This window comes from Halichoerus grypus, chromosome 7 (assembly GCF_964656455.1).
Source record: "Halichoerus grypus chromosome 7, mHalGry1.hap1.1, whole genome shotgun sequence".
NCBI classification, from domain to species: domain Eukaryota; kingdom Metazoa; phylum Chordata; class Mammalia; order Carnivora; family Phocidae; genus Halichoerus; species Halichoerus grypus.
In genome coordinates, this window is record NC_135718.1 from 37,026,020 (window position 1) to 37,052,648 (window position 26,629).

The 26,629-nt window shown below is 38.1% G+C and overlaps 1 protein-coding gene across 8 annotated transcripts in view; it reads left to right on the forward strand.

Annotated features, from left to right (window-relative positions):
• Positions 1-26,629, forward strand: part of CSGALNACT2 (chondroitin sulfate N-acetylgalactosaminyltransferase 2) — a 45,293-nt gene that overhangs the window by 12,373 nt on the left and 6,291 nt on the right. For 3 of the 8 annotated variants that reach the window (XM_078077407.1, XM_078077406.1, XM_078077408.1), the window contains exons 2-7: positions 4,218-5,150; positions 7,585-7,801; positions 9,146-9,247; positions 12,515-12,693; positions 14,244-14,338; positions 24,388-24,469. In XM_078077407.1, the coding sequence (XP_077933533.1) occupies positions 4,490-5,150; positions 7,585-7,801; positions 9,146-9,247; positions 12,515-12,693; positions 14,244-14,338; positions 24,388-24,469 (1,336 nt within the window). In that variant the 5' untranslated portion in view covers positions 4,218-4,489. Of the gene's footprint in view, positions 1-4,217; positions 5,151-7,584; positions 7,802-9,145; positions 9,248-10,135; positions 10,228-10,890; positions 11,050-12,514; positions 12,696-14,243; positions 14,339-17,463; positions 18,238-24,387; positions 24,470-26,629 lie in introns of those variants that run through there. The other 5 variants (XM_036087032.2, XR_013449694.1, XM_036087034.2 and 2 more) reach the window with 5 other exon arrangements.

Here is a 26,629-nt window from a genome sequence, read left to right on the forward strand (position 1 = left end):
CTTCTAAGGTTTCTTTCAACTCTGAGATCTTTGATTTTGTATTATATATCTTTAACACCTCATTTTCCCATCTCCACAGTTATCTCATTCTCTCCTCGCAACGCTTAACTGTTTACTTAGAAATAGTTTGTGCAGGGCGCCTCGGTGGCTCAGTCATTAAGTGTCTGCCTTCAGCTCAGGTCATGATCCCAGGGTCCTAGGATCGAGCCCCGCATCGGGCTCCCTGCTCTGCAGGAGGACTGCTTCTCCCTCTCCCACTCCCCCTGCTTGTGTTCCCTCTCTCGCTGTGCCTCTCTCTGTCAAATAAATAAATAAAATCTTAAAGAAAAATAAAAGAAGTAGTTTGTGCATAGAAAGTTGCTTGGGATTAACTCTGGGTTATGAATGAAACTTATTTATGATATAAACACATTACATAGAATGATAGCAATCAAGGTGTAACAGCTGAAAAATGGATGTTTTCTCCAACATAATGTATTTAGAACTGTTCTAATCTAGTCTTCTATGATTTGGCTAAAGAGTTCCCTTCAGGAGCTAGGCAAATAAGACTTTAATTGGTATCTTTTATTTTTAACAACCACAGAGGTATGCAAATAACATATTCTAAAGTAATTACAGCAACTTTTTTTTCGTTTCAGTGGGTAATATTCAATTGTAAAAGATTTAACTGGAAGATAAGCATGTAAGGTATCTCAAAACCTGTATTTTGCATAAGGGAGGGGAAAATGACGAACTTGACTTTAATAATACCACTTAATAGTTATAGAACCTTACTTAAACCTTTAATTTTTGAGCTTATTGTTCCTATCCAAAATGAAGATAATATCCACACCATTTTAAAAGGATGACATAGGGGGCGCCTGGGTGGCTCAGTTGGTTAAGCGACTGCCTTCGGCTCAGGTCATGGTCCTGGAGTCCCGGGATCGAGTCCCACATCAGGCTCCCTGCTCGGCGGGGAGTCTGCTTCTCCCTCTGACCCTCCTCCCTCTCATGCTCTCTGTCTCTCGTTCTCTCTCTCTCAAATAAATAAATAAAATCTTTAAAAAAAAAAAAAAAAAAAAAGGATGACATAGGAAATGTATAAAAATACTTTATAAACCAGTATTCTTCAGGATTTTTGGACCGCAGCCCTCTTATAAATACATTTTATGTAAAGATCTCCTACATATACATATATATAATTGCAATGCAAAACTCACTATATGTGGTATACACTGATATTTCCTGTTCTATTTCATTGAAAAGTAATCCTTTATTTAGTAGTGGCCCATTAAATGGGTCACATCTCACAGTTTAAAATATATTGTCTATATAAAAAAAAAACTATGAAGTACTATATTAATAAAAGGTAGAGGTACTTAGATTACATACTGTTAGTTCTGTTATCAAGTTTCATTTCAAAATAGTTTGAGTGTAGTATAGTTAAATCATGTCACTATTTTCGCCATTAGCATCTTTGCCATAAGCATTTTTGCTGCGTAGCTAATTGGCCGTAAAGCAAAATCATGGGGAAAAAAAGGACGTTTATTAAAAAGGACATAATGAAACTTGAAAAATGAAGAACAAAATTTAAAAGGCTGCTGTAAAATACAAAATATTTATTTTAAAATGTGTGTAGATTCAAGGCAGTATTACACAAATAACTGATTTTATTTTGTGGATTGTACCAAAGCACTTGTCTTCAAAGTCTTTTTTTTTTTCTTTTTTAAGATTTTATTTATTTATTTGACAGAGAGAGGCACAGCGAGAGAAGGAACACAAGCAGGGGGAGTGGGAGAGGGAGAAGCAGTCCTCCTGCAGAGCAGGGAGCCCGATGCGGGGCTTGATCCTAGGACCCTGGGATCATGACCTGAGCTGAAGGCAGACACTTAACGACTGAGCCACCCAGGCACCCCCAAAGTCTTTTGTTTATAGTGTTATACTTTTTTTTTTTTTTTTTGCTTATTGATTCATGCCCTTGTTCAGCATTGCACTTTCTTTTTTCCCAAAAATTTTTTCCTTCATTAAAGAGGCATCAATTTCCAAATACTAGGATACATATTTGTAACTGAGCTTTCTGTTGTATTGTGAGAGCCTTCTACACTGTTGTTTATTCTTGGCATATTGTCAGGTGTCCACTGATAGACATTCCAAAGTTCTATGGGAAATGTGGGTTCAAAACTCTGCCACTGTATGGATCATTATGAGGGCTAAGATTTATATGATATAAAAACGGGAGTACTGCATCAATGGAGAAGTGAAACCAAACTGTCATCCAGTCGATGAAACAAAGAAACTGTCAAACCAAACTGTCAGCCAGTTATTTTTTAATCTTTTACAGCAGAATTGCCTTATGGCCTATTAGCTATGCAGTGAAAATGCTTGTGGCAAAGATGCTTACAGCAAAACTACCTGGAACTACCTAGTTAAATATGTATAACTTTATTAATAACTAATACAAGATTATGACTCTACATTTTCAGTTTTAGTCTTTCTTTTCCTAATAAGCAGGCTAGTAATAACTTATAAATAGTTAAAAGAGATACCTCTGAGTTTTATCTTTCAAATAATGACTTTCCAGTCATTTCTTATGCTAAGAATTATGGTTGTGAGACATGGTAAAGTCCTAGGACTAATATTAACTTTGCATCCTTATTTTTTAATTAGATGCTTCTCTTTATACCGAAATTTTTTCCTGTTTTTTTTCTACATCACTTGAAACAAGCTTTACAATCAGTAAAACAGATGCCATCATATCAAAACTTCCTTGTAGTGAATTAAAATTTTCATGATACTTGGTTATCATTTGGTTAATGAAAGTAATAAATGGCTCAAGGGTAGTTAAGTCCATCATTTTTGGTCTACTAGCTATAAGAAGTTTGAATCTATCCTACATTTTTATACAGAGATGTGCCACAGAAAAAAAAAAGAAAAAGAAAAAGGCATTCAGGCTTTCCTAATCACTAAGAAGGTGACTAGGATTGATGTTCCCCAATGATCTTCCATAGGTTCTGCTGCACTGGTAGAAACCATTTCTATTAAAAGCCTGCTGGGGGGCACCTGGGTGGCTCAGTCATTAAGCGTCTGCCTTAGGCTCAGGTCATGATCCCAGCGTCCTGGGATCGAGCCCCACGTCGGACTCCCTGCTCAGCGGAATCCTGCTTCTCCCTCTCCCACTCCCCGTGCTTGTGTTACCTCTCTCGCTGTGTCTCTCTCTCTGACAAATAAATAAAATATTTTTTTAAAAAAAGCCTGCTGGAGTATCACATATCCTTCTTGACAAATACTTTGTTAGAATGAAAGTTCTCTCTGCAGCGGAGGCCTCCTTTGCCTCCTATCTCCTAAATTTAATGCTCTCTATTTATAGAATTAAGCATCCTTAGTTTAAAAAGAAATATGGAAGAGCTCACACAACTGGTTATGGTATGAACAGTAGTGTGTGATTTTACATTTATAAATGGTTTTTGAATTTTTTTCCCAGTAGATAAACATTAAAATGGTCATGATTTTTCTTTAAATAGACTCTAAACCTTTCCAGACTTGTAAGAAATCTGTTGCTGTGTAATACAGTGGAAAGAATTATGTGATCTAATGCTCAAATAATCTATGGGAGGGAGGACTTTGGATGTAAAAATATTTCTTAATGTGTTTTCCAGATGTCTGTGACCTTTTGGAATTGTCCCTCCCCTCACACACACACTTAATTGTAAGGCTCTTATATTGGTTGGGTTCAGCCATAGAAATTAATGAAGTAGAATGCTTGAATTAAATAAACTGGAAGAAAATATCTCTCCCTAGTAAGCCATTATCAATGTAACAAAAACAATTTATGGAAACTCAGTTCCCAAATGCTGATATGCTCTACGTGGGAAATGGCATATTAATCTAAATATTGTTAATACAGAGTTACAAGTGTTAAGATTTTCAAATCATTAGAAACCGTAGTATCTCTATAACACAAAGTATGCTAAACATAATTTTAATGTTTCTTTGTTTCATTCAGGAGATTATGGTTGTGTAGACATTCTGGTTAAAAGTATTACATGTGGCATTTTAGTGTTTTGTAAGATACTTCTCTTAATACTTTCTCCCAACATTTACTGCATATTCTACATTGTATTAGCACTTCTTTTGGTGTTCTACATATAATAGTCACATCGCTAAGTTTACTGAAACTACCAACAATTTGATCTGCTTAAGGAAACAAGATTCTGATTAATTCTATCTGTTTCTTTCAGAAAAATCACCACCCATATAATGGAATTTTATCTGATTCTGTAGATCAGATTTCTTTATTCTGGATATCATAACAGTACAGGAAGTATGCACTATTTTTCATTTCTGCAACTAGTCTTCACTGCTGAAGGAAGAAATTTTTTAAGCTATAGCAGAGTTCATCTTGGTACCTTTAATGGAAAATCTTAATTTGGTTTTAATTTTTGATAACCTTTTGCTAAAGGTATGAACAACCAAAGAACTTATCTTGTTAGGCAAGTCCACATTAATAAGAATGCCTAGAAGAGGATTGATTCTTCAGACCCGGACCCACTGGCTACTGTTGGGTCTCGCCTTACTCTGCAGTTTGGTATTATTTTTGTACCTTCTGGAATGTGCCCCCCAGGCTGATGGAAATGCACCTCTTCCTGGTGTTATTGGGGAAAATTATGGCAAAGAGTATTATCAAGCCCTCCTACAGGAGCAAGAAGAACATTACCAAACCAGGGCTACCAGTCTAAAACGTCAAATTGCCCAACTAAAACAAGAATTGCAAGAAATGAGTGAGAAGATGAGATCATTGCAAGAGAGAAAAAATATAGGAGCTAATGGCATAGGCTATCAAGGCAACAAAGAACAAACACCTAGTGATCTTTTAGAATTTCTTCATTCCCAAATTGACAAAGCTGAAGTTAGCATAGGTGCCAAATTACCTAGTGAGTATGGAGTCATTCCCTTTGAAAGTTTTACCTTAATGAAAGTATTCCAGTTGGAAATGGGTCTCACTCGCCATCCTGAGGAAAAGCCAGTTAGAAAAGACAAGCGAGATGAATTGGTAGAAGTTATTGAAGCTGGCTTGGAGGTCATTAATAATCCTGATGAAGATGATGAACAGGAAGATGAGGATGGTCCCCTTGGAGAGAAAATGATATTTAATGAAAATGACTTCATAGAAGGTAATGTGAAAAATATGTTGGTCCATAGTTACGTTAGTATGACAGTGCTTTTATTCTATGCTGGTAATATAAGTCAGTCATTATTTACAGTATTGAAATATTTGAGTTTTTACCCACTTCACTCCACCAAGAATTTGAAGTGGCTTTTTAAAAAAAGTTATAATGTGACCGTAATAAAATAGAGGACCAGGGAAATAGAATAAATCTAAATTTATATAGAAGAATACTATATAGGGCTCAAGTTGAAGGGCTCTTAGGGCTATGTATGTATTTGTACATGTATGTTTTTGCATTCCTCTCTTATCTGGTCTTGATGTTCCTTTTTTGTATTTTTCAAAATGTATGAACTAAGGTTCATGATTTGAAAACCATTTGATAAAGGAAAGAAAAAAACCTTAATTTAGTAGATTGATGGTTATTCTATATTTTAAGGGGAGGAGAAGCACATGTCAGAACATCTAGGGGGCATATATAGTTTTGAAAAGCATATTTGGTGTTTGGAAAAGTAAAGAAACCTGTTTTCCTAATACAGACTGCAGAAGGGGCATGGGATGTGTACATATCAAGATGGAGTATGACTCAAAAGTTGAGGAACACTTCTGTAAACTTAAGATATTTGCTGATTGATATAAATAGAAATACAGATCCGCACCCATCTCCATCTTAATACCTCCTGCTAGATATTTAATGACAAACTTAAAACCATTTTGGATATAAATCTCTCTTGAAAGTTCTCTTTGCTTGATTCTATGAACAGTATACCACATATAGTTTCTTTGGCTTTGAATCATCGTGGGTAGTACTTGCTATACTACAAGATAGCAGTACCTTGAGGGGCACCTGGGTGGCTCAGTCGTTAAGTGTCTGCCTTCGGCTCGGGTCATGATCCCAGGGTCCTGGGATTGAGCCCCGCATCGGGCTCCCTGCTCTGCGGGAAGCCTGCTTCTCCCTCTCCCGCTCCCCCTGCTTGTGTTCTCTCTCTCTCGCTGTCTCTCTCTGTCAAATAAATAAATAAAGTCTTTAAAAAAAAAAAGAAAGATAGTAGTACCTTGAGACTTTTGGAGGCCATCAGGGAGGGCATTGTGCTTTTCCATGGTACTTCAGCTGTCTTTTCATTGTAGCCACTTCTTTTTTCTTTGTCACTTACTGCAATTTTGGGTGGGTTGTTTCTCTCAAAACTCTTCTAATTTTTCTGCAAGCTCAGCTTTTTGTCTTTTCACCATATTTGTAGTTTATGGCAGAATTGAAAGCTGCTGAGGAAATAACTCACTAAAGTATAAAATGTCTTCACATCTGCCTTAAAAAAGAAAGGAAGCCATGTCAGTTTTGTATTCTCAGCTTCTGCTTATCTTATAACTCTCTTTGGATTCTTTCACTGACAGGATTTTTCTCTGCACGGAACATATTTTGTCCCCCACTTTTCTTCCACTCTGCTACCCCCCTGGCAAAAATAAAAAATAAAAAATAATTACTCATTATTCAGTAACTCCTATTCCTTTTCCAGACTTCAGCTTAGATGTCGCTTCATTTAGAAGTCGTCTCCAACCTGCAAGTCTTAAGATAACAGTACTTCTGTGTTCTTTTGTAACCTCTACCTTGTGTCCCCTCTCATAGCACTTGTCATAGTATATGGTGTTGCCCATTTCCTGATTTGTAGTTCCTCTTATGCTTTAAGCCTCAGGAGAGAGTGGATTGGTCTATCTTGTTCATTGTTTTATTCCCAGATATTGACTGACTCACACATCTATAGGTCTTCCCTCTTTCCTGAATGTCACACTTAAAAATCAGATTGCCCAGTAGACTGCCAAACTTTTCTCCTGGAGGTATCTCAAGTCACCATATTTAAATCTGTACTAATTTTTCTTTGACTTAACTCTCTTGAGAGAGAGAGAGTAAGTGTGTGTGTGTGTGTGTTTGTAGAGTGAAATATATATCACTGTATTGTTTTTATTTCCTTATTTTTCTGTCTCTCTCACTAGACTGACCGTTCCTCAAAACCAGGACTATATAGCCCTCTTTATACCACCAGTGAGTGACACAAAGGCACTCCATTCATTTAATGGAACTGAACCAAGCAATAGAAGTTTTGACGCTCAGGTCTAGAATTTAATATTGGTAGAAGTAATTTATTTCCATCGTATGATTATTATGTTGATAGGCTCTACTAAAAAAGTCATATGTAAAAAGGAATAATTGTGATTTGGAGCATATTTATGGATTGACTAATAATAGAGCAGTGAACATTTTTTTTTAACCTCTCCTTTTAAAGAAATTATTGTTTACAACTGTACAATGGAGATAATTATTTTCACAAAATGATTAAAAACACTACATGTCTGGTTTTGCACTTTTGATCTTTGAGTAAAATCAATATTCACATTGAATTTATAAACTTTGACATGGAGACATCTTTGTCCCTAACTCTTTCCTTTAGGTTATTATCGCACCGAGAGAGATAAAGGCACACAGTATGAACTCTTTTTTAAGAAAGCAGACCTTATGGAATATAGACATGTGACCCTCTTCCGCCCTTTTGGACCTCTCATGAAAGTGAAGAGCGAGATGATTGACATTACTAGATCAATTATTAATATCATTGTGCCACTTGCTGAAAGAACTGAAGCATTTGTGCAGTTCATGCAGAACTTCAGGTAACTCTCAGGGCTTAATGATTTGGCTTAGCACTCCTAAAAAAATCACATTTCATGCAGATTTACTTTACCTTCACTGAGTGTGATTACTTAGAATTACAGAGTAATTTTATAGGCTTTGGGTAATCTTAGTTTTTGATATTCTCTTTTTTTAAAGCATGTATAATATATTGTGTTATTGACAGTTTAAACTTTGAAGTAAATTGAGAGTGACAACTATTAGAAACTACATTTGATGACCTTTATAATTGTGTGTGAGTTCATTTTAGGATGAGTTGAATTTTTAAAAATAACTTTATTGAGGCATAATTTACATACAATAAAACCCACATATTTTAAGGATACCGGTTTCGTGACTTTTGACAAACCTGTACACTCATAATTGCTTTCACAATCAACACATAGGACATTGCTATTTCTCCATAAAATTCCCTTGAGAACAATTGGAATTTTAAAATTGAAATAAATTTTAGAAATATAAACATTTAACTAAAAATGAGAGAGTTACTCCATCTTGAGAAGCAGAGATTTTAACAATTTTTAAAAGAATTTTTCCTTTTTTTGTCATTAAATTTGGATATTTTAAAATGCTGAAGTGTTAAAAAATTAAGTATGTATTAGGGTAGCTATTTGAGGAAAGTTTTACCTTTTTGTTTTAATTTAATAGTTGCCATGTTTTTAATATTTTAATATGCTAGTTTTGATTCTTTATAATCTCAGTCTTTATTCTCATATTGAAATCATTGGATTTAAAAGTTAATGCTGTTCTGTAGCAGACTATCTAGAAATCATGCTTCCAAATGAGTTTTGCCTGTTTGAAATCGCTCACTTGAGATCTGATTTTCTGAAGCATTTTTTACTGCTTTTCTTGGAATTGCTTTCAGATGCTACATTATTCTTTACAGTAAGTAATCTCAGCCATGGCAAATATTTATTCCTTGATGATAGGTATAATTTCTGGAATTAGCCAGTCTAAAGACAAAATAACTCTTGACCAACAACTTGAATATTTATTTGGTTTTGAACTGATTAGACTTCTTTCCTTGAGTAGCTTGTAATTTGCTTCTGAAGGCAATACCAAAGCAAAAGTTCCAAAAATATTTTGAAATATGGCAACTTCCATGGACCTCCAAGGGCTATATTCATGTGCTTATGTTGTTATTCGTTTGCTCTGATGCCTTTAATAATTCAATATTACCACTTTTATATTTACTTAAAGCTTCATGCAGTGTCATTCTATATGAGTAATGCCTCATTTGTTTTGTTAAAGCTCCATGTGATTGCTTTCTGAATGAGTAGTGCCTTATATATTTTTGAATGAACTTTATTTTTCAATTCTGTTAGGGATGTGTGTATTCATCAGGACAAGAGAATTCATCTCACAGTGGTATATTTTGGTAAAGAAGGACTATCTAAAGTCAAGTCTATCCTAGAATCTGTCACAAGGTTGGTGAGCCATGTCCAAATTGAAGTCCTTGATATATAACATTAGAAGAATGAGAATTTCACATATTTAATGAGTTAATTTTTAATAGCTGCTATTTAAAAGTTGTCTGAGCACATGAGTGGTGGTGCTAATAAGTTCCTCATTTCACCCCTCAGTTCACTCATGCAACTCTAAATGATTCATCTTCCCTGTTCTCTTGGCAGACAGCCTGGCATTATCCGGGCCCTCGCTCTGTGGCCCGCCCACCTTCTGTTTATTTGCCTCCATTATTACTTCTTCATTCCCTTCTGTTGGACTCTTCCCCTTTCTCTAAATCTAATCCCTGCACTTTGATACCATCTCCTGAGCTTTTCTCTCACTTGTCACCTTTCTTTCCATTTTCCCAAGTTCCTTCTTCTTGCCCTGCAAATGATGCTTAGGTCTCTCCTGTCCTTAAGCCACCACCAACTGACTCTGTAGTACCCAGTAGCTACTGGTAGGTTTCTGTCCTTTCATAACTACACCTCACAGAGCAATAGTTCTCTAATCAGGCAACTCATATAGTACCTGGCACATAGTAGGTACTCAGAGGTTTGAATGAATGAATTAGTAATTCCTTAATACTCCGTTATTAATTCTATAGCTTTTCAGCCTTTTCATCTCTAAGTTATGGGCCCAAAGTTATGACCTAACTGCCAAATTCAACCTTTTCTCTGTCATCGTCTTTGATCGCTTTTTTACATTTGATGCCTAACGAGTACTTCCTTCTTGACACGTTCCTCTGATGTTTGTAAAATGTATATATTTTGTAAATGTAAATATGTTACAATGTAAGATATTAGGTTGATTGTCTTTTTGGACCAAGCCAACTCTGTATCCTTTTACCTGCTTCTTTACCTTTCTGCTAGTTGTGGCCATTCCCTAAGAGTCCAGATTTGGCCGGCCATTCTTCTCGAATCGTTCAACTAACATTCCTTGAGTCCCACCAACTATGTTCCAGGTACACTGCTCGGGAGTCTGACTGGGGTGGTTGGAATAGATGGGCACAGAAGAGGGTGTTACAGTCCCTCCCCTGAAGGGACTCTCACAGCACATGTATAAAAAACAAATATTGTCTTTTCTTCCCCCTACACACTAGCTGCTTCTCCTGGTGGCCCTCTTTCAGTTCAGACTAAAACCATTCTCATGATCCCCTGGGCTTAATGTCTGAGAGCTAGCATCTTTCATTCTTTACCTCTAGTCAGTTCTTGCTTACTGCACGGGACGTCTTCCTGTCCTCTCCTTGCTGCTGCCACCACCCTAACCCAGGTTCCCCCTCCCTTCATTTCTTTCCTTCTCTTCCCTCTTTACCATTTTCAGGTCACCCACTAAGTGCCAGGCACTTACATTGTTATTACTGAAGCTGTCCCTGCATTAATCAAGACTCCTCTGTGGCACATGATGGAAACCCCTCTTGAACTTGCTTAAGGAAACTGGGAGTGTTATGGAAGAATCTTGGATAGCTCCCAAACTAAAGGGATTATTACAGCTAAATTTGGGGAAGAAAACCAAAACAGCTTTGATATCTTAGGGACTGGAACCAGAGACTTGAATACCATGAAAATTCTCTTGTTGTCTTCTTGTCTGTTTTTCTCTGCATGTTGACTTCATTCTCCTGTTGCAGATTGGCTTCTTCCACATGTGAGGTATATGGCTGTTGGCGGCTTTGGGCTCACATCTTCTCAGCTTTGCCATCAGAGAGGAAAGAGCTTTCTCCCAGATCCAGTTGAGAAAAGCCCAGGGAAGGAGTTTTGCCCACTCTTGAGCCGGTCGCTATGGCCAGGTGGGGTGGGGGTATTGTGATTGGCCCAGCTTGAGTCTGGTCCCCGCCCCTAGGAAATTACTGTGGTTGGGGTATTCTATGATTAGTTCCTCCACTGGGTGCTGGGAGTGTGAGGTGGTAATCAGCAGTTTTGCCAAAAGAAGGGAGAGATTTATATCCCATGAGAAGGGCAGTGTGGCCATTCAGAGCATGTGGAGTCCACTCTATAAACTATTTGAGCCTTTGCTTCCATCTCTCCATTCCCCATTCTATACTGTTATAAGGAGTAATCTTCCTAAAATGTCCCTTTTTGATCTGGCCATACCCTAGTGCAGCAGTTCTCCAACTTTAACATCAGAGTCACCTGGAGTGACTTGTCCCAAGAGAGACACAGATGCTCAGCATCACCCCTAGTATCTGATTCAGGGGTCTGGGGTGGGGCCCAAGAATTTGCATTTCTAATGCTTTCCCAGGGGAGGCTGATGCTGTGGGTGTAGGGACTTCACTATGAGAACCACTGCCCTGGCAGAAAAACTCCTCCTTGCCTCGAGGACACCGACCAACTTCTTTAACTTCTCACAGAAGGCACTCCTCAGTCTGACCCTTTTCTGGTCTTCTCTCATTGTTCCCATTTTAGGATCCCTTTGTTCTAATCCAGTTTGTCTAATCCCTGTTCTCTAAAATGCTTTCTACTTTCTTACCTCTTTGCCTTTGAGAATAATTAATTGGAATAACCTTTAAACTCACTACTGAATTCAGGAATTTAATCAAGGCATAACTTAAATTCTGCTTCTAACATCTCTAGTCTCTACTCTCAGACAAAAGCAATCTTTTTTCTCAGAACTGCTGTTCATTCATTCATTCAGCAAATATTTATTGAACTCCTACTCTTTGAGGAGGTGCACTGTATCCACAGTAATGAACAAAACATAATCCCTGCTCTCCTGGAGTTTACGTTCCAATGGGGGGAGACACTCGAACAAACATGTCTGGTGGTGCTGAGGAAAGCAAAGCTGGGCAGGGGGATAAAGATTAAAGAGAAGGAGGTCGGGGCAACTTCACAAATGGTACGAGGGGGATCCCTCTGATAAGGGGACATGTGAGCAAAGATCCGAAAAACACAAGAGCACTCTTTGAATGTACCATTCATATGAAATGCATTGTTTATTACCAAACATGGCCATTTTTCCATGAGTATATTTCTTATCTCCCCAATAAGTTTTTAAGATCCTGAAGGGCAGTGACCCCTTAACACTTTTTAAACTCACACCACCAGCATGTTGCCTCAGATATGGGCATTTAGTAATATCTGTTCCTGATGATGATCATACATGTGAATCTGATGATTTCCTTTCCCTGTATGACTGTAGAACCAAAATAAAAAAATACTTGAAGTATAAAACATATTTTGTAAGTCTTGTTGAAAGAAGAGAGTTGTTAAACTTTAAGTGGGACTTATCCTTTGTTGTATATGCTTTCCTCCTAGTGAGTCTAACTTTCACAATTACACTTTGGTCTCATTGAATGAAGAATTTAATCGTGGACGAGGACTAAATGTGGGTGCCAGAGCTTGGGACAAGGGAGAGGTCTTGATGTTTTTCTGTGATGTTGATATATATTTCTCAGCCGAATTCCTTAACAGCTGCCGGTTAAATGCTGAGCCAGGTGCGTAAAATGTTGGTAGATGAGCTGAGTGTAGAAATTTAGAACAGTGTCAGCACGTCCCATATTTTGAATCAAGTTAATTATGTTTTCTTAAAGTTATAATAGGCATACTTTAACTGGAATATTAAGCAGAAAAGTGAAAATTTGCCTCTGTGCAGTTCATACCCCTCTTCTCTTGTGGCCAAATTCCATTGCCAAAATTTGAATCCAAATAAACAAAAGCAAAGAAAATGTCTTAAAATTGACAAGGAGGAAGCAGCACTTATCAGAAAAAGAGCCAAGCAGACAACGTGGAGTGTGTGAGAGAAGCACTTCACCTCAGGCAGGTGATGCCAACACAGAGGCACACACACATGAAGAAACAGATACAGACGGTGCTTGGCATCCATACTATGTATTTGGGAATCATTTACTATACTTTATGTTGTAGGTATTTTTTGAAAATGTATGAGCAAATGACATTTTTATAACTCAAATCTTACTTTAATGTGAAAAGGAAGTTTTCTGTGCCAAAAATAATCCCCTAGTAAATGTTTTTTTGTGTAGAACTATTCATATTATGCAAATTATTACCCTACTGATTATTTTCATGGGGGATAATTGTCAGGAACTCTTTGAGCACCTAGTGAATAAATGAGGGTTAGGTTTACTTTTGTTGCACCAGACAGTATGAAGTTCACAATGTGGAAGTTGAGGGAAACATATTTGCTCAATGTAAAAGAAATACTTTGTCACTGAGAATTGAACGTCCATCCCTAAGTGAGTTTTAACAAAGGTGAGATGAGCATCTAGTAGCGATCTTGTAATAGAAAGGCTGCCACATTGCCACAGGTACTTGGCAGTTACTGAGCACTTCATATTATCATGTCTGACTGAGGCCAGTCTTAGCAAGGAGTTCTCTGTGGAGGGGAGATGGGCTCCTGAGTCTTTACAGGTCCCTTCACTGCTTCAATTTGAATACTAATGACAAGATTTTCTGCAGAGTCTGTTAGATCAGGTTTTTTTTAACTCTTCCCAACTTTTCCAAATCTTACCAAATCTATCTGCAGTTCTGTATTTTAATTATTCTGTACAAATCTGTTCATTGTACGTATTCTTTGGATTTACTGTTTCTATGATTCATTTCGAAGGGTGGATTTAACAGATGTTTCTAAGTTCTTGGTGATTGTCAGAGGTTAACCTACATCTGTCACTGCTAATTTGATGAAATGATGAGTAATAAATAGCTCACCTGTTGAATAACTGAGCAAACTTTGTGTGTCTCTCGAAAGTCAAGGGGAGTAAATGTGTGTTACACCCTTTAGTCTGTTTTTTAGTCTATTTTAGGTTATAACTTTGTAGCTTGGCCTACTGATATGTTATAAAATCATCATTATGTTCATCAAATCAGCATGATGTTTGGTAGCCTGAAAATGTACAAAATACAATATTGATAAAGTCATCATATATGACCAAAGAAATATCAGTATTAAATATTGATAACGCAGTACTGATCAGTCTTTCGTTTTATGACTTCATTGTGTGATATAACCATATATTTTAATTTATAGGTAAAAAGGTGTTTTACCCTGTGGTGTTCAGTCTTTACAACCCTGCCATTGTTTATGCCAGTCAGGATGTGCCACCACCTGTGGAGCAACAGCTGGTAAGACTCATTGTCAGTTACGGAAGGCCCCAAAGCTCCTTGCTAGGTTCCTTTATGTTTATTTCACAAGTAGAAAAGAAAGTTTCAATAAAAAACTGTAGTTATTTTTTTTTAAGATTTTATTTATTTATTTATTTATTTGAGAGCGAGTACAAGCAGGGGGAGCAGCAGAGAGAGCGGGAGAAGCAGGCTCCCCGCTGAGCAGGGAGCCCGATTCGGGGTTTAATCCCAGGACCCCAAGGTCATGACCTGAGGCAAAGGCAGACATTTAACAGACTGAGCCACCCAGGAGCCCCAAAAACCTGTAGTTATTGATAGTTATAAGTTTTTTTATTTTAAATAAACATATTATGTTGGAATAATTTAGATTTACAGAAAAGTTGGAAAGATAGTATAGAGCGTTCCTGTACTTCACCCAGTTTTCCCTCAGATTAATATCTTACGTAATGATTTGTCAAAATTAGAAATTAACATTGGCAAGTTACTGCTAACTACACTATAGATTAGGATTTCACCAGTTTTTCTACTAATGTCCTTTTTCCTGTTCCAGGTTCCAGTCCAGAATACTATATTGCACTTAGTCTAAGGCTAAAAGTCTTAGTCTTTTATTGTTAATATTAAATAAAAATGGAAACAACTAAGAAGTCAATTTAAGATGTTAAAAAAATGAATAACTCTGAGGAAAGAAATAAAGGCAGAAATTAATGAACCAAAAATAATAGTTTGACTAATATATAGGAGCTTATTCTTTATGTGCAAAAAAATTTTTTAACCTAAGTGAGCAGATTTGGAGTAAAAAGGAAAATACAACTGAGAGAAATCAATTTTATATGGTACATTTTAAAAATAATAAATAAAAGATTTGAGAATTTGTAAACTATTAACACAAGCAAAGTTTGTGTTAGCATTTTATAAATAGAAGAGATGGAAGCTCTAAAAAGACTAAGAACTACTTAAAAAATTAGAACAGTTACCAAAAAAATTACCCTGCAGGTGCATAGGTATGATGTTTTACTGGTGAGTTTTTCCAAACTTTCGAAGAACAGGTTAAATTAGTACCACATGATCTACTTAATAAATTTTATGAAGCCAACATTATCTTCAGATCAACACGTGGCAAAGTGTCTATATACACACACCCCTCTACCTTATCTGTAGGCCAGTATTACTTAGGAGTATAGACACAAATGGGATCAAAATGGAGAACCAAGTACCCACATTTGCCTTACCTAACACTAAATCCTTTGTAAAAGTGAATTACTAAAAAGAAAAAAGTGTATTAGCATTGGAAAATGAGAGAAGTACCATTGGTAGAAAATTTTGAGAAATTTATGTAAGATGGCAGTAGTTGGCATAGGATTGAGAGAGGAAAGAAGAATCTGAACATGTTCAGAAGAACACAAGATGGGGCTGCTCTGTATCCTCTGAGCTCAATAGAAGACAGAGAGTGGTGGAGTACATATTTTCTGGGCGTGTGCTAAGAAACAGGAATCACAGGGATTGGACTGCAGGCTGCGGCAGTGTGTGTGGTCCCTGGAACAAGAAAGGCAGTGTAGGGTTTTGGGAATATTGAGTTATAGGTTGGATAGGGAGCCCCGGGCTCTGAAAAGGAGCTGCTGCTGGCACATTGTGCCCAAGACCACATTCGGCCCCTCTTCCACTATTACTGGAGATAGGCCCCTGTAATCATAGCTAACAGCCAAGGGTTTTTGAACAATGATTTTTTTTTTTTTTAAGTATGCTCCACGCCCAGTTTGGAACCCAACACAGGGCTTGAACTCAAGACTCTGAGATAAAGACCTGAGCTGAGATCAAGAGTTGGACGCTTAACTGACTGAGCCACCCAGGCGCCCCTGAACAATGATTTTTGAAACAAAAATCAGTAGCAGTTAACCGAGAGTAGCCAAACCAACACTACGAAAGAGAGGCACCAAATTTTAATAAACAGAAAAGATAACACATGAGAATATGAATACAGAATGAAAACAACTTTAAGATAAATATGTCTTTAGAGAGAGAAAACATTAAATTCATATGACCAGATTTGTTGCTGAAAAAGTTCAACTTGGAAATTGTGAAAATCTGAAACTCACTAAATGGGCTGAATAGTAGAACGGTCACAGTTGAAACAAACTTGTAAACTAGAAGACAAGCCACCTGGGCACACAAAGACCAAGAGATAATGTGAGAGAAAAAATGAGACATGAGGAATCACTCAAGAAGCTCCCAAAATTGTTAATAGGCGTTCCAGAAGGGAGAGAAAAGAGAGAACAGACAGTGGAGGAAATAGAAGAAAACTTCGAAGAGCTAAGGAAAGACAAGTCTGGCATTTGAGAATCTGTCTACAAAGGAGTACGAATCAGATTGGCGTTTGCCTTCTTTTTGATGATATTGGTGCTAGAAGACAATAAAACAATACCTTGAATGTTGTGAGAGAAATAACTTTAATTCTGTAATATTTGACCTATTTGAGGGCAAAATAGATATTGTTGAATATTTAAGGACTCAAAGTTTACTTCTTACAGACCTCCTCAGCAGAATGAGAAATGAACCCATTTGAAAGAAGACCTGAGAATAAAACAGTAGTCACCACCACCAAAACCCCAGTAAAACTTTTGTTTAAATAGTTGTTGATGAGACACATAATAAAAAAGAAATGAATAGCAATTGGGGATTTAAAATTCAAAGGGTACACACAAATGTGTATTACCTAGCTCTGTCCCCTGAGAGGACCTAGAAGCAGTAATACGGTAAGAGTAACAAGCATACGCAGCTCCCAGATCTTAGTGCAGGGACAGGAAATCAAGGAGCCTGAAGCTCCAGAAAGGAAGGCAGTACTCAAAAAAAAAACAAAAGGATGAGGGTGTGTCAAAGGGACACAGGAGCCTGAAAGAACTCCCTCCCAATGGCAAAGTTGGAACAATTTGAGCAACAAAATAAATAACATAGTACTGGATTGCAACCCCAAGCATAAAATAAATATCCATGAGTCCATACTGATATAAATAAATTAGCGAGTGAATAAATAATAATAATAAACTGATTAGATAAGAGTAGATAAGGGAGAAGAGCTTAATCTTTGCTACAGAATTCCAAATAACTTATGTTGATACTTTCTTTTCCAGTAGGTGGAGCTAGGTGACTCACTTCTAAAGAATTGAGTATGGAAAGAGAACTTTTCAGTGGAGAAACCTGGCAGACACCACCTTAAGCCAAGTAATGAATGAAGGTTAACATTACCAGCGTTACTATGCACCCCTGATTTGATGTAGCAAAAAGGGCATTTCACTTCTGTGGCCTTCCTTCCAAAAACCTAATCATGAGAAACACTTCAGACAAACCCAAATTGAGGAGTATTCCACAAAATACCCCACCAATACTCAAAAGTGTCAAGATCAAAGGTGCCTAGCTGGCTCAGTTGGAAGAGCACGCGACTCTTGATCTCAGGGTCGTGAGTTTGAGCCTCACGGTGGGTGTAGGTATTACTAAAAAAATAATAATAAACTTAAAAAAGTGTCAAGATCATCAAAAACAAGGAAGACTGAGAAATTATGACAGTTTCTCAGGAGACCAAGGAGACATAACAAATAAATGCAATGTGGTGCCTTGGACTGGATCCTGGAACAGAAAAAAGGACATTAAAGGAAAAACTGCATCCAAATAAAGTCTAAAATTTAGTTAATAGTGGGGCACGTGGGTGGCTTAGTCAGTTAAGCATCTGCCTTCAGCTCAGGTCATGATCCCAGGGTACTGGGATTGAGTCCCGCATTGGGCTCCTTGCTCAGCAAAGAGTCTCCTTCTCCCTCTCCCTCATGCGCGTTCTCTCTCTCTCTCTCTCTCTCTCAAATAAATAAAATCTTTAAAAATAAATGAATAAAATAAAATTAAGTTAATAGTAATATACTAGTGTTGGTTTCTTAGTTTTTATAAATGTACCACAACAATGTAAGATAATAACATTTAGGGAAAGTTAAAACTAGGTGAGAAGTATATGGGAACTCTCTTTACTACTTTGCAACTTTTCTGTAAATCTAAAATTACTCCAAAATAAAAAGTTTGTTTATAAAAAAAATTACTTGGTAAACAAAGTGCTAAATGGAGTCAATATGTGAGGGTGAAGAGGAATGTAAAAGCATGCTAATATTCTTGTCTGGTTTGGGAGGATGTGGGAGAAGAATGATTTGAATGTGGGTTCATTCTAGATGTTACACACACAAGTTTAAATACTTCCACTTCAAGTTGTAGTTTCACTACTTTGTAACCTTTGCAAGTTACCCTTTCTAAACTTCAGTCACCCCACTTAAAACAACAGAAAAGCTTGCTCTCCTTAATGTGTAATAAACAGGAAATACACCAATAGAAAAAAAAGGCTAAAAGACAGTAATAATTCACAATAAACATATTTAAATAACCAGCCTTACTAAGAATAAATTAAAACAACAGTGCAATACTTTTTTGCTGCTGAAAATCAGTTTTTAAAACAGCCATGCAAGTGAGGCTGGTGGGGTGGGAGTTCTTCCATCCATGCTGGTTGTGTAGGAATGCAGGCAAGCTTTCTGGGTCTGGAGTTTTCAAACATGTTCATCCCTCTGATCCAGTGATCTCCACTCCCAGGAGTCTCTCCTGAGGAAACAGAACCATAGAGCAGCAATACATATAATAATATTGACAACATTGGAAGCAAGTAAAACTCTAGTAATAAAATAATAAATTGAATTATAGTACATATGATGGTGAATATGTAGCAGGAAGAAAATGTTCATGAAATGTAGATATATACAGCAGTGTAAATGTAGAGGAAAATATAATGTTTAAAAAAGGGGAATTATATATGTGTATTTTCGATGATATTTTAATGCTAATAGCTAATTTTTTATCTACCCTTTTCTTTTGTAAGGTACTGTTCTGGTTTTCATACATGTTAACTCATTTAATCCTCCTTATACCTCTGAGGTATATGCTATTATTACCCCTATTTTATAGATGAGGACACAGCCATATGGTGGTTGAGTGCCTGCCCAGACGCACAGCGGGCAAGGATGGGGCCAGGAGCCAGGGCAGTGTGTCTCCATTCTTATCCACTGCACAAACTGCCTCTGTTATCTTAGTTCATCCAATAGGGTTCATTCTATGCCAGCCACTATTCACTATTCACTACCCAGCACCTAGAACTGTATAGACATGGTTATTGTTCACAAGAATCTTTATTCTGGTAGGAAGAGACAGAAGATAAAGTCAATTTATAAATACCATACAGATCATTAAAACAGGCTGAGTTGTGAAAAGTGATTAGGTGTTTCTGTGGTGTGTTTAGTCAGAAAGGCCTTTCTGAGATGAGGCTGTTGGAGAGGACATCCAAATAACAGGAAAGAACCTGCTACCTAGTGACTGGGGAAAGGCAGTTCCAGGCAGAAGGAACAGCTAATGGGTTTCCTAAGGTGGCTAGAACACAGTGGGCAAGAGGGCACAAAGCTGGGCCAGTCATGTAGAGTTATAAGGAGTTTAAATTTAGGCTACATGTGATAGAAAACCTTGGGAGGGTTTTGATTCTGTGGAGAATGGATGGTGTGTGGCTCCAGCTGCAAATAGCTAGTTAGGCTTTTGCAATGCACCAGGGAGGTGACCGTGGCTTGGGTAAGGATGGTAATTGTGGAGAAAGTTTGGGATATGATTTGGCTGACAGAACTTGCTGGTGGATTAGATGTGAGGAATGAAAGACAGGAAGGGTAGAACGAGAGATCAGGGATTCAACTTGAGCATGGTTGTATATGTTGTGTATTAGACCTCCAAGGGAAGATGTCAAGTTGCCACATGGATTTGTGAACCTGGCAGCCTGTGAGGGGCCGGGGCTGGAGATGTAGGTTATGTGTGGATAGCTGCATCCCCCAGGTGCTTAAGAGAGGGACAGATAAAAATGCAATAAAATATTAACAATTAGGGATTATAGACAGTGGAAATGTGTTGGTTTAAAAATCAAAACTAATGACTCCTTTCCCCAAGTGTGATAATATTTGGAGATTTTTTTTTAAAGAAACTAAGTTATAAAGGAAGTCTTGATATTTGTAAAATCAGAATTGTCATAGGGTAGAAATGTCAGAGTGAGTGTTTTATTTGCGCACGGGGGGTGGGGGGTGAGGAGGAGTGTTTTGTTTTAATACTTTGCACCAGGATTATGTTTTGACTAAGGAGATAAGAATAGTGGAACCTGGTTTTGCCACAGAAATTATGCCTCTATAAATTTATTTATTTCATTTGACAAATGTTTATTGAAAGCTTACCATGTGCCTTGCATTGTTCTGGTGCTCTGTATATAGCAGTGATCAAAATCAACAAAAAGTCCTGCCCTCCAGGAGCTTTACATTCTAGAAGGGGAAAAAGCCCTCCCCCGCAAAAAAAAAAAAAAAAAAAAAAAAAGGAAAATGCATACCTCTTTTATTAGCTCCAACTTAAGCCGAGTCCTCAGTGCTGCCTTGTTCTTCTATTTTTCAGCCAATTCTCCTGTTACCTACAGCAGCTTTTTCAGACTCTTCTTCCCACTCCTCTCAAGATTTGCCTCCTCTACAGACCTGTATATTCCCTTCATTCCTGCTATCTGCAGTAATTTCCATGTGGCTGCCTTACAGATCACTCACATTCATTATGCTCAGCACCCAGCTTTGTATCGTTCAGCTCTGGGCCTTTTCCTCAGTGCCCCCACTCTTGGGGGATGGCACTATCACATACCCATTAGTCAGGACAGCAGCCTGCTGTCACCCTTGGTTGATCCTTCCCTCTCACCCCAACTCCTGCCCATTCAGTCACTTCCTGACTTCTATCAATTCTTTGTCTTCAGTCTTTTTTTTTTTACCCCCATGCAATTTTTTCTTTCCGAATATATCATGATAGTCTAAACCACCAGCTTCCCAATCCCAAATTATAACTATTGCCTCTTAACCAGCCTTTCAGCCTCCCTTCTTGTCCCCTCTTATATCTCTTCTCTATACTCTAGCCAGAGTGATCTTTCAAAAATGTCACCTGATCACATTACTCCTTCTGCCTTGACTCTTCAGAGAATTTCCATTGCTATTAGGATAGAGCCAAAATATGTGACCAGGTATCCCGTTCTCTCTGATGTGGCCCCATGGGTCTCTTAGACCAGGGGTCATCAGTCTATGACCTGCTGGCCAAACAGCCTACTGCCTAGTTTTCTATGGCCCATGAATGAAGAATGGTTGAAAAATATTTTCAAAATAACTTTCATGGCATATGAAAATTATATGAAATACAAATTTCAGCAGCCATAAATAAAGTTTATTGGAACACAGCATGCTCATTTGATTACCTATTGTCTATGACAGCTTTCACACTACAGTGGCTAAGTTAAATAGTTGTGGCAGACTATATGTTCTGCAGAGCCTTAAAATATTTACTGCCTATTCTTTTGCAAAAGTTTGCTGAGCTCTGGCCTACATTTGTGGGCACCTCTACTTCTGTCTCTAATGTGGTCCCACCATCCTTCACCCACAGTGCTCTCTCTAATCTCGTCTTTGCACAACCTGTTCTTTTGTCTAGAACTTTCCCCCAGCACATCTTTCACTTGACTAACTCCTGCTTATCTCTCAGATCCTAGTTCCAACTTCTTTTCTCAGAGGAGGCTGTCTTAGAACCTTGCACTTTGGATGAAGTAACTCGCTCCTTTCTGTCATCCTTCTCATGTCCGCATCCTCATGTCTCTCCTTACCCAACTCCAACTCTATAGTCAATCATTATCCACAGCCTCCTTGCTATACTCACCTTCATCCCTCACCCCATCCAGTGTTTTCTCTTAGAACCCCAGCCCGGGCGCCTGGGTGGCTCAGATGGTTATGCGTCTGCTTTCGGCTCAGGTCATGATCCCAGGGTCTTGGGATCGAGTCCCGCATCGGGCTCCCTGCTCAGCGGGGAGCCTGCTTCTCCCTCTGCCTCTCTCTCTCTCTGTCTCTTATGAATAAATAAATAAAATCTTTAAAAAAAAAAAAAAAAAAAGAATCCCAGCCTGGTTAAGGGCAACTCTTACCCAGGCCCCTGAGCCGTGGAACAGGGAGGGTAAGAAATACACAGCACCACTATAGGACCACTGCTTTAAAAACATGACTACAGACCTCAGGTTCCGCAGCTGCCCTGACATCTGCGTCTGACCGTAGTCTGCCCGCTGTCCATCCTGCAAGCCAGCCACACTGTCCTCCAGCCCAGCACCCCTCACTACTCCTCACTCTCCACAAACCTTGCTTCGTATTTCACCTAGAATAGAGAAGTATTCAGACATTTCACATCCTTATTCTATCATGAGACCCATCAGCCTCTCCATTCCCAGTGGAGGAACTGCGCACGTCCTTTCATAAGGCCAGCCTGTTCTTTTCTCTTGAACTAGAGCTCATCCCTCGTGCCTAAACAAGGACTCCCCTCCAGCCAGCCATCATGCTCTCCTATCCTAACATTATGCTTCTTCTAGATCATTACCATATGCATACAAAAATACTGTAATAACAATTATCTTTTAAAAAATATTAATAGCCCTTTCTTGTCCGCAGGACCTCATTCCTCTGCTCTTGCCCTTGTTTTTTCTGCTCTTGACCCACTCATTCCCTTCCTGCCTCATAGCCATCATACATGCTACCCTCTTTGCCTGGAATGATCTCCTTCAGATATTTCACAGCTCACTTCAATATTTCATTAGGGTCCCTGCTCAAACATTATCTCCTCAGAGAGACCCCGTATGGCCATTATGTCCAAAATAGGCTTTCTTTCTCTCATGCTCTCCCCTTGTCCTACTACATTTTTCTTCCTAGCGTGTATATTACCACCTGAGATATATATTTATTTATTTGCTATTTTTTCATCAAAACAGAGGCTCTGTGATGGCAGAGACTTTGTCATCTCTATCCACTGCTGTGTCCCAGCTCTCAGTACTATGTCTGATGGATTAAAACTCTTGCTAAATGCATGAATAAAATAAAGAAGGTTTATCAGACTTCAACTTTTACTTGATTCTGGGGCTGTATATCATCAAAGCCCTGATTTTCTTTTTCTTTCTCTGTTTGGACTTCAGTGGTGACAGTTTCATTTTAAAGCTTGTTTCCCTTGTGGTAGAAAAAGACTGTAGCAGTTCCAAGCTTCACATCTACACCCTACACCAGGAGTTGGCAAACTTATTCTGTAAAGAGCCGCATAGAAAATATTTTGGCTTTGCGGGCCATATAGTTAAATCCCTATTGCAACTACTCAGCTATGCCACTGTACCATGAAATATACATAGACAGGTTATAAACAAATGAGTGTGGCTATATTCCAATAAAATTATTTTCAAAAACAGGCCGCAGGCCAGATTTAGCCTGGAGGCTGTAGTTTGCTGACTCCTGCCTTACACCATCCAAAAAAAGCAAGTGTCTTTTCTAGTAGCTCTCTCAGAGGAATGAAGGGGCTTTGTTTTCCAGAGTTCCCAACGACCCTCCCCTTTTACCATGTTGGCCTGAATTTTGTCTAATTCCCATTAGTGAATCAATTCCTACAATAAGTGGGTGACACTGTGCCACTGGTATAGAGTAATCATGGTCCAATCTAAAGCTACAGGTGGAAGGAGCTTCCCTGAAGCTCATGGGCTACATGGGGCTGGGTGATTACCAGAGCAAAACTGTATACAGTCAGGTAAGGGCCAAGGGTAGGCACCTTATAAGGTCTATGTAGAAGTAATTACAGTGTATTATAGTATGAGTTTGTGCAACAGTCATCCTCCCAGAATGGAATGTAAGCTCCTTGAGCTCAGGCACCATACTGTTTATTAGTAACCTCAGCTTGCACCTTGTACAGGCCTTAAGTTAAATTGAATGTGGCTAGAACCCTTTGCTGCTGGAGAGTACTGTATTTTTGTTGGTTTTGTAAGGATTTAATCATGTGAATGTTTGTGATCCATTGTCAGTCACATAAATGACAGGAAAAATTATTATTTGGAAAATATTTTAATTTTTTTCATTGTTGATTGAAACTTCTTCTAGTTCTTAAGGGATTAAATTGAATTTTTTTTTTAACCAAAGGTTCACAAAAAAGATTCTGGCTTTTGGCGAGATTTTGGCTTTGGAATGACTTGTCAGTATCGATCAGATTTCCTGACCATTGGTAAGTATACCTTACATTTAAGGATAGGGCTGTACATATTTACTGTAGTGCCTTATGGCATTTTTCTCAAAGGTCTCAGAATCGAGTGTTTTCCTATTAAATTATGAATGAAATTAGCTAAAAAGAGGTATCTGGAGGTGTGAAAGGCAAAGTAAGTTTATAATTAATGTCTCTAAGTAGCAAAAATGAGATCATAAAGAAAAAATTAAAGTAAAATAGACCATTTACTTGTTTCTTTAAAATCAAAACACTAGTTTTTTAAAAACATCTGTTTGGCTTGTTACCAATTATTTGCAGTTGTTTTGAATACTCTTACGAAAGATCTCTACATAACTTTGGTGTTGTGCTCATGGATTGTTACATCTGGAAATAATGTTAGATTATCTAGTCCAAGGGCTTTTGCATTTTTTTATTTAGAGATGAAACCCCCTTTAATTTTCTATTGAACTGTTATGAAAATCCTAGTATTTAAAACAAATGAAATGACAGCTGATCTTTCTACCTCTGGTTGAAGTTGGAGTGGGGGACTTGGAGTCATTGGCTTAGTCATCCACTCCTTGAAGCCAGAATGACCCTGAAGAATCCGGTCTAAGCCTCCTGCCCCACTCTAGCTTCAGCCTTACCTAGCAAAAAATACATTTTCAGAGTACAGTTTAAGAAAGCAGGCTGAGGGGCGCCCGGGTGGCTCAGTCGGTTAAGTGGCTGCCTTTGGCTCAGGTCATGATCCCAGGGTCGTGGGATCGAGCCTGTGTTGGGCTCCCTGCTCAGCAGAGAGCCTGCTTCTCCCTCTCCCTCTGCCCCTCCTCCCCACTTGTTCTCTCTCTCTCTTTTAAATAAATAAATAAAATCTTTAAAAAAAAAAAAGCAGGCTGAAACCAGATTCCATGTCTCCTGATCAGTCAGTGGGCTACATTTCCACAGTATATAAGAATATATTTTATATATTTATGCGTGTGTGTGTGTGTATACACACACACACACACACATACATATCTATATATACACATGCATATATTTGTATATATTTTTTATATTTTATAATAGAATATATTTTGTGGGGACGCCTGGGTGGCTCAGTCGTTTAAGCATCTGCCTTCAGCTCAGGTCATGATCCCAGGGTCCTGGGATGGAGTCCCACATCAGGCTCTCTGCTCAGCGGGGAGCCTGCTTCTGCCTGCTTCTCCCTCTGCCTGCCACTCCCCCTGCTTGTGCTCACGCTCTCTCTGTCAAATAAATAAATAATCTTAAAAAATATATATATATATTTTGTGTACTTTTTAGGTCCATCTTACATTCATTTTTATAATCAGCCACTTATTTTGGAAATTCCTCCACCTTGTCTCTTTATCATTGTAACATTTGAATCATGGAAACAGCAAATAGCAATAAAAGGACTGTTAAGTGAAACTAATGCCCTTTTCCCTGATTTCTGGCTTAATAAAACAGCAAGGATACATCACTGCCTTCTAATCTGTGTATTTCTCACTGCTCCTTTCTCATGATTTTCTCCTCATACTCCTATTTGGTATGTGTCGGTATAGCTAATGGTGTCCCACATTTCTCTGAGACTGTTCATTTTTCATTATTTTTTTTCTCTCCATTCTTTGGATTGCATAATTTCAATTGATCTGTCTTCAAGTTTGCTGATTCTTTGTTAGTTCAGATCTACTGTTGAGCTGCTCTAATCAATTTTTCATTTGCATTGTCCTTTTTAACTCCAGAATTTCCATTTGGTTCTTTTTATATATATAATTTCTGTCTCCTCATTAATATTCTCTGTTTGATGAGACATTGTCATCTTGCCTTCTGTTACTTCTTTAAGCATGATTTCTTTTAATTCTTTAAACATATTTATAATGGTTTTGAAAAATTTGTAAAAACTGACATCTGGGCCCTCTCACAGTTTCTGTGGCCTACTTTTTCTGGTATATGGGTCACACTTTTCTGTTTCTTTACATGGCTCATAATTTCTTGCTTGAAAACTGGACATTTTAGGTAATATATTGTGGCAAGTCTGGATATTGATTACCCCCTGACTCCCGGGCTTGTTTTTTGTTCTGTTTCTTGCTTGCTTGTTTATTGACTTGGCTTTACTATTTTAGTGAATTTTATCTCCCCATTCCCCAGCAGTAGGTCACTCCTTAGGGCATGTGCACAGTC